This window comes from Hyperoodon ampullatus (genome assembly GCF_949752795.1).
Source record: "Hyperoodon ampullatus genome assembly, chromosome: 2".
Taxonomy (NCBI): domain Eukaryota; kingdom Metazoa; phylum Chordata; class Mammalia; order Artiodactyla; family Ziphiidae; genus Hyperoodon; species Hyperoodon ampullatus.
In genome coordinates this window covers 102996063-103004590 of record NC_136915.1, presented here as the reverse complement: position 1 = coordinate 103004590, position 8528 = coordinate 102996063, and the positions used below count along the sequence as shown (strand labels likewise).

At 48.9% G+C, this 8528-nt stretch overlaps 1 protein-coding gene across 1 annotated transcript; it reads left to right on the top strand.

Annotated features, from left to right (window-relative positions):
- Positions 1–225: 225 nt before the first annotated feature.
- NGF (nerve growth factor) lies at positions 226–7735 on the top strand (the record flags this gene model as incomplete). The annotated part of the gene is made up of 2 exons (XM_079697689.1): positions 226–342; positions 6998–7735. Exon 2 carries the CDS (start codon positions 7010–7012, stop codon positions 7733–7735), a length of 726 nt encoding a protein of 241 aa, XP_079553815.1. The 5' UTR covers positions 226–342; positions 6998–7009.
- Between the last annotated feature and the right edge of the window lie 793 nt (positions 7736–8528).

The following is an 8528-nucleotide window of genomic DNA, read 5'->3' as shown; positions in this document are numbered from 1 at the left end:
GCCCCCACTTGCCACAACTAGAGAAAGCCCGCGCGCAGCAACAAAGACCCAATGCAGCCAAAATAAATAAATTAATTAATTAATTAAAAAAATAAGAAAGAAAGAAAACAGGGTTTGTTGTGTTGGCACCTCCCTCTCCTCCTGCTTGGGACACAGCTACCCGTCTACTAGAGAACGTGGTGAAGCGCCGATCTAATGCCAGCTCTCTCCTCCCACAGAGTCCTGGCCCGGGGTCGTGCAGTCCAAGGGGCTGGATGGCATGCTGGACCCAAGCTCAGCTCAGTGTCTGGGCCCAATAACAGCTTTTCCGAGGGAGCAACTTTCTGTCCTGACCACACTGAGGTAAGTACCCGAGAGGCATCTGTCTCACCAAGGTTCCTAGCTCTAGAGCTGCCAGGACAACTGGAAATGAGCCCCAGGCTGAGGATGGGGCATAGGTGCCAGCTGTCAATCAGCAAGGACCCGGGTGGCTCCTAGTGACCTAGCACATGTGGCCCTCCTAGCTCATCTGGAGAGGATGTCACCCCTGCTCTCAGGCTGGCCCCATGGCTTCCAAGGACATGATAAGAATCTGAGCCATGCACCTCTAAAGGAACAGAACACAGGGTCTCAAATAGACAGTGCCGGTCAGACCCTCCACACAGCTCCTGGTCTGTCTGAGCAGGTGATCTTATGAGCTTGAAGGCCCCTGATCACTCTTCATGCCCTTGGCCGTGGAGTGGAGGGTGGGGAGAGCTCCAGGTCTGAAGATAGAGGTGACTTCCACTTCCACCAGGCTTCTGCCTGTGGTCAAGTTATTTACTATTACTGTGTCTCTGTTTCCTCTTCCGTAAAATGGGAAGAATAAGACCACCTGCTAGGTTTGTTGTGCTGGGTAATGAGACAATTAAATTGATCATGATGTAATTATGATCTCTCCTCATTCATTTTAAGATGTGTCTCTAAGAATTCAGACCAGTAGATTCTGTTTCCATTCCATCCTGGAGTAGACAATAAATCCACAGGTGCCTGCACCTGCTAGTGCTTTCTGGCTGCATATTTCTATCGTGGGCATTTTAAGTGCTTTTGGATCAAGTCTGCATGATGTCTAGAAACCTGATAAACAAGATATAAAACAATTAAATGTCCAACTATTCCCTGGAATCTGGATTTATGGCTTCAGGACGGTAAAACTCACAACCTGTTGAACAGAATTTTCATTTTGATGTTGGAGGTTGAGTAAACGCAGCCCAGGGCCCATCAATTACAGTCCGTGTGCGGCCTCAGGCCTCTCGTCTCTAGAGCAGCCGAGGCTGAGCAATGCCAAGCGCCCACATGCAGAGCCTGCCACTCACTAGCTGCATAACCCCAGGTCGCTGAGCCTCTCCAAGGCCCATTTCTCTCCTCTCTAAGGTTCAAGGATTGGACTCAGTGAGTGGTTCTCAAAATGTGGTCCCCAAACCAGCAGCATCAGTATCACCTGGGAACTTGTGGGAAATGCAGATTTTTCGGGTCCCACCCCAGACCTACTGAATCAGAAACTCTGGGGGTGGGCTCGGCAGTCTGTGGTTTAACAAGCCCTCCAGGTGACTCTAATGCACTGAACCTCTGGCCTTGATCAACTCTGACGTCCCTTGCAGTTCATGCTTCCCCATAATAAATTCAGCCTGGGAGATGCTTGCAGAGGAGCTGGAGTTTATTTTGTCAGTGCCTTTCTGTGCTGCAGCCTCAGGAATTTCTCCCTGGGAAGCTCACTCCACGCAGGCCCCAACACCCAACTGACTCCCAGGCTGAAGACAGCAGCCAGTTTACATTGCAAGTGGAGGCCAAGTGTAAAACAAGAAATGATTCCTGACCCGCACTCGTAATGTGGCGAGTGAAATGGAGGAGGAGGCTGGATTTCCTCAGCCACGAGGATTTCCTCTCCTGCTAACGCTTAGGGACCCTGGTTCACTGATCTAATCTCTAGCCTGAGAATCACTAACAGCTCTCTCTCGACACTCCTCCCGCAAAGGCAGGAATTCTCTCTCTCCTTCTACAATGCACCTCCAAAGGCACAGTCGCCGGGTCCCCCAGCGCCATCAGCTGTCCTGGCCACAGAGGTGGACCAGTTGCTTAGCTCTGCCCAGCAGCTTCATCACCTATTCAGGTGAGGCCAGAACCTGTGTGAAATCATTCACCTGGTGCAGGAAACTTCTCTTATTACTGGAGTGTGTGAACCACTGGAAAGCCACAGAATGTATCTTCGGCCTGGGAGAGGGTGAAGAAAGCTGGGCGGACTTTGAGTAGATGGATAAAAGGCCCCTGACGGGTCCCTCAACTTTTAGCCATTTATCTTCCATTCTGGTGGGAGCAGAACAAACACAGAACATTCACACATTAAACAGAACATGTTCTATCATGTGAGCCCCTAACTGCATCTTCCCCAGCTAATCATTCCACTCACATGTCTCTGCTTAGTGAAGCCCCAGCGAGAACTGTCATCTCTTCAGGAGAAAGGCTTCAGAGGTTGTTTTTAAAAATAAGTAAATAAAACTCCTCCCCTGGTTCACGTCAAGGAGACAATGTTCTTTTGTAGACCGTGCTTTGTGCTTTCAATTACTAGAATAGAAAACACACTAATTTTTCTTTTCTTTCTTATCCACTCATGATTTTTTAAATGAAAGACTTTTTTTTATTTTTTAAAGATTATAGGGGCATTCTGTTATGAGTAAGTCAATTAAAAAAAAAACAAACCTTTTACTCTAAGACCCAAATGAGAGATATATTTGCAATATTTTAAAATCTCAATGAAACAATAAAACAATCTCTCCACGATGCAAACCTCCACTGGGATCAAATGCCACCAGGTACCACAGGTTATCCGGACAGTGCAATGAGGAGTAGCACATTAGGCTTTAAGAACTCTGTGTAGTCAGTTGAGTAGAACCAGCAGAGTTCTAGGCAGGGCAGAAAATTGTATAATTGCTTAAACCCAAAGAGTGTCAGAGTTGGAAGATACCTTAAACATCACCACTCAGATGGAGAAATTAAGGGACACAGAAGAAGGAGACTTGTTCACACACTCCCTGACTCTTAAGAGGTGGAGCTCCCTGTGAGGGCTAGGTCACGTGCACACGACAAAGATGGACAGGATGCATTTCTGCCTCCAGGGACTTTACCCTCTAGGTGGGAGGATAAGAGGAGAATACGTTGCCATAAGAGAGCATTAAGGAAATGCTTTTAGAGATGGAGAAGGGAGAGAACTGGTCTCTTTGGAAATAGGAAAAGCTCCCCAGTGGAGGTGGCTATTAAGGTGGGTGTTAAAGCCAACAGGAAGGACTCTGACCAGCCGAGGTGGAGAGCAGAAAAGACACAGGGAGGGGCAGAGGGAAGAATGCCTGGCACAAAAGAGTTTGAACCGAGGGCAACAGGCGGGAAGCACAGAGCCGGCACTGCCTCTGAGGAATTCTGTTTGCCTGGAATGCAAAATATGTGAAGGGAGGAGAAGGACAGCAGGGTCTGTCTGCCAGGCTGAGCAACCTAGTGGCATACTAGACAACCACTCACCACTGGATCCTTTGAGCAGGGTGATATGATCAGAGCAGTTCTTTAAGAAGTTAAATGGGGCGGCCAGGGATGGTAGGCATTGGAAGAAGACAGACGAGGGTGCAGGACATCAGCTGGGAGACTGTTCCATGACCTGAACCGGGAACATAGAGGTGAGAATAGAAAGTATAGTTTCAAGAGATACTACTAAAAAAAAAAAAAAGTGGATATATCTATATGGATTCACTTTGCTGTACACCTGAAACTAACACAACATTGTAAACCAACTATACTCCAATAAAAAAATTTTTTAATACAAAAAAAAAAAAGAGATGCTACTGAAGCAGACAAAAAGGGCTGGATGGAGGTCAAAGAGGAAAGAGCAGAGTCCAGTCATGAGTTGAGTCTTGGAGCTGGTGAATGGAGGAATGGTGGCTCCAGTAACAGGAAAAGGAAATGCAGAGAAACATGTTTAGGAGGATGGGGAGAGATGCTCACAAGAGACAGTAGCTGTGGAACTAATTCATAAATCATCAAGTGGCCCCAAATGGGGCAGCTTCTGTTGAGTAAAGAGGAGGAAGGGGAGAATGATGACCCTAGTGAGGATTATGAGAACAAAGATTTTTGTTTTGGATGTCTTGCATTTAAAATGTCAGTATCCATGGGGAGTTGCCCATCAGAAAGCTGGGGATTCAGAACGGGCTTTCAAAAGAGGAGTTGGACCAGAGATCCTGGCATGGGCATCAACTGCACAGAAACTTCAGTTGACTCCTTAGAAGAGGATGAGCTCACCAAAGAGGGGACTCCAGAATGAGGTGGGAACCTCTGGTAACTGGAAATAGGGAGCAGTATGTCCCTTATTACCATCAAAACCCTACATTTTAATCTTTTAGTCATTTCCCTATCCAAATTCTAAGTGTTACTAACATGGATATAAAGGGAGGAATTTCCATTTCATTTCTTCTCCCTTCATCTACCTGATGAGAGGTAATATGTACTGAGAGGCAGAAAGAAATGAAACAAGAAAAGGAGCAAAAGCAAAGGGCTTGAATTAGCTGCCAATTGACTAATCAGCTGGACACTTATCTGCAAGACCATTAGCCAGCACAACCAGTGATGGTCGAAAAGTCAGATGTGTCACTGCTTCCTCTGCATGGCTGGCTGGAGAATTGGGGCAAACACAAACATTTTTCCAAGTAACCAGAGAGAAAAGAATTTAGTGGTTTTATTCTTGGTATCTCACCAAAGAGCTGTCTATTTCCAGCTGAATAGAAGCACATTACAGAGAAGAATGCATCACTTTAAAACAGATTAGGAATGCAGCATGTGGTCACAGGCACAAAATCCAAAAGAAACCAGGCATCATGGTGGAAAGAAGGCAGATGGTGAGCTGCTCTGGACATACCCATTCACTCTCTCATTCATTTTCCTTATAGAGTTTGAGGGCCTACTACATGCCAGGCACTGCACATGGCCCCAGTAAATTCAAATTGCACCGCTTCCAAAGTGCTCTCAGGGAGACAGACATGTAAACGATTATCCACAGCATGCAGAGAGGCCGAAGGGTTATGCACAAACTGCCATGGGAGACAAGGGGTGGAGTGACTAGTGCGCAGGTGGATGAGACAGGCTCTGCCCTCCGGGACCTTGCGGCCAGTGGGGAGACAGGTTCAAATATTAGTCTTGAGAAGAGGCCTGACAGAGGTAAACCTAGGTGCTAGGAAAAGGTGTGTATGGAGTGTGCTTTGAGAGTGAATTGGCCGCAATATAATTGAAGAAAAAAAAGTCCTTGACTGCAGGACATTGGAATGACTCAGAATTAAATAGGTGTGTGAGCACCTATTTAATCCTAACAACAACCCTGTGAAATAGTGTTTATTGCCTGCTTTTTATCAATGAGGAAATGAGGGCTCAGGGGGATTAAGTGACTTTCCTCTGCTAACAAGTATCAGGGCTAGGAATCCAAACAAGATTTCCTAACCCCAGATGCAGTGCAGAGTTCTTTCCACTACACTGATTTAGTAGGAGAGAACACACACAGACACACACAGAGACACACACACATACACACACACTTCTGAAGCTGAGAACAGGAAGAGACAGCTTTTCGCTGGGTGATCTGAGCAGACCTCAAGGAGGAAGTGGTACCCATGCCAGGCTGGAAGAGTGGGCAGGGAGCAGAATGACCTGTGGGGAGAGAGATGGAGAGGGATCAAATTGGAAGTTTAACACCCTCTCTAGGGGATGCCTCTAACCCTACCAGGAAGATCTGGGGAAGCTTTCCAGAGGTGATGGCTGGTACACACGTACAGGTGTGCACAGGAGCTCACCGAAAGTGAGCTCAAGAACAGAGCTAGTCTCACAGCTAGTTGGCCTGGGGGTGGCTGCTGGCGGGGAAGCAGTACAGTGTAGTGCAGAGCCCCATCTGGCACATGCTTAAGAGGGGCTGGCAGTGCCTTGTGGGGACAGATGACTTATGCCATTTGGTCTATTCTCACGTAAGATCAAATAATTTTTAAAAAGACGCACTTAAGAATGAAGGAGAAAGTGGGGGAGGAAGGAAGGATGGAAGGGTAGACTGGCTTAGTAAGGGGTCATGTTTGGATTCTATTTCTGGTCCAGTTTTTGTTTGCAGCTGTAGGCCTGTTAGTTAATTTCTGTGGCTCACTTTCCTTGCATATGAAAGAGAGCTGATAAATCCTAACCTAACTCACAGACTAATAAGAAACTAGAAGCGAATGCATTTGAAAAGCTGAAAAACATCACTCACGCCAAGAGAAACCATTATCAGTATCACATTTATAGACGCAAATAGATGGCTGGTGGCTGAATAGATGGACTGGTTAAGATGGTCCCAGAGCTGTGTTCACTTTTTTTGCCAAACATGGTGCTTCATGGGTTTTCAGTCACCAGATCTCAGAGCTGACCCGGTGCTACTGTCTGAAGAGGGTGTGTTCAGTGATGAGGCTTCAAGACAAGTCCCCAGCAGCCCTGCCCACTGCCTTCCCAGGGGAGTCAAGCCGTTGGGCAGGAGACAGCGCTGGGAGAGGTGTCAGACTCACCCCCCAGCCATCCTGTTGTACACAGGTGCACACATACCACCTGCCCATGTCTGTCTCGCTGGCAGGCAGAGAACTCAAAAGAATTCTGTAACCAGCACTGCCGAGTTCATACCACACCACAGGGCAGAATTTCAGGGGCTCCGTCCCTTCCTGGGAAAGCACACCCCATAGATGGGGTGCCCAGACACCCAGGTTGCCGGAGCCAGCCCTGTTTAAGCCTGTCATCCCAGTGTAACTGTTGTAGCACCGCCCTTCACTCTCAGAAGCGTCTCAATTTGAATGGTCAATTCCAGGGTCTCCTTGCTTTTAGCCACCAGGAGAAACCTCCTCGTCATCCTCTTGGGAGGTCAACTCCGAGGGACCCAGAAACTGCCCTTGCCCCACACCCAGTGCTCCGTGGAATAATCTTCATTTCTGTTTCATTCCAGGTGCACAGCGTAATGTCCATGTTGTTCTACACTCTGATCACAGCTCTTTGGATCGGCGTCCAGGCAGAAGCGCACACCCAGAGCAATGTCCCAGCAGGACACGCCATCCCCCAAGCCCACTGGACTAACCTTCAGCACTCCCTTGACACAGCCCTCCGCAGAGCCCACAGCGGCCCGGCAGCTGCGATAGCCGCCAGGGTGGCAGGGCAGACCCGCAAGATCACCGTGGACCCCGAACTGTTTAAAAAGCGGCGCCTGCGTTCACCCCGCGTGCTGTTTAGCACCCAGCCCCCACCTGCGGCCGCGGACGCTCAGGATCTGGACTTGGAGGCCGGCGGGGCCGCCCCCTTCAACAGGACTCACAGGAGCAAGCGGTCGTCGTCCCACCCTGTCTTCCACCGGGGGGAGTTCTCGGTGTGCGACAGCGTCAGCGTGTGGGTGGGGGACAAGGCCACCGCCACGGACATCAAGGGCAAGGAGGTGATGGTGTTGGGAGAGGTGAACATCAACAACAGTGTATTCAAACAGTACTTTTTTGAGACCAAGTGCCGGGAACCCAATCCCGTCGACAGCGGATGCCGGGGCATCGACTCGAAGCACTGGAACTCATATTGTACCACGACCCACACCTTCGTCAAGGCGCTGACCATGGATGGCAAGCAGGCTGCCTGGCGGTTCATCCGGATCGACACGGCCTGCGTGTGTGTGCTCAGCAGGAAAGCTGGGAGGAAAGCCTGACCGGCCAACAGCCCTCAACCTCTCCCAGCTCCCTCCTCCACACTCTCCGGCGCCCCTCCCTACCTCAACCTGTAAATTATTTTAAATTATAAGGACTGCATGGTAATTTATAGTTTATACAGTTTTAAAGAACCATTATTTATTAAATTTTTGGAAGCAACCTGTGTGCCAGCCCTCCAGTCATTTTGCCCAGGGTGGCCATCTGCAAGCCTTGGGATGGAGGCTGCAGGGAGAAAGGTACACAGCACCCCCTGGCTTTCCCTCAGACCCACCTGTAACCCTCACATCGCCCCCCAGCCAGCCTTGCCACACTTCAGGGAAGGCTAACCAGGTTCAGATTAAATTAGCCTTAGCCGTGTGTAATTAGGAATGGAAGTCTGCTGGATTGCAACTTTGTTCTGCATTCCAGAGCCAAAGCTACCTAATCCTTGGATCACCCACCCCACAGCCCAGATTCCCGAGCCTTGATTGCTTCATTCGGGGAAATCTGTGGAGCCTCATCAGAAGGCAGATCCCTGCCGCTGGGCACAGGGCTGCCTCTGACCTCAGAGGGGCCCAGGCTGGGTCCTGCAGGGACTCACCAGATAGATAGGAGGAGACTTGCACCAAAGACCCATAAGGCTGGCTCATTTTTTTTAGGGGGAGATCTGCTGTTTGCTGAAAAGCTCCCTGGAAGAGTTGTAATGAAATAATCTCAGGAGGCCTGTCACGGTAGATCTGATTTCATGTTAAGATTGCCTTAGTTCTAATGGCTGGCCCTCAATTTATCCCCCAGTGGCTTCCTGCAGAAAGA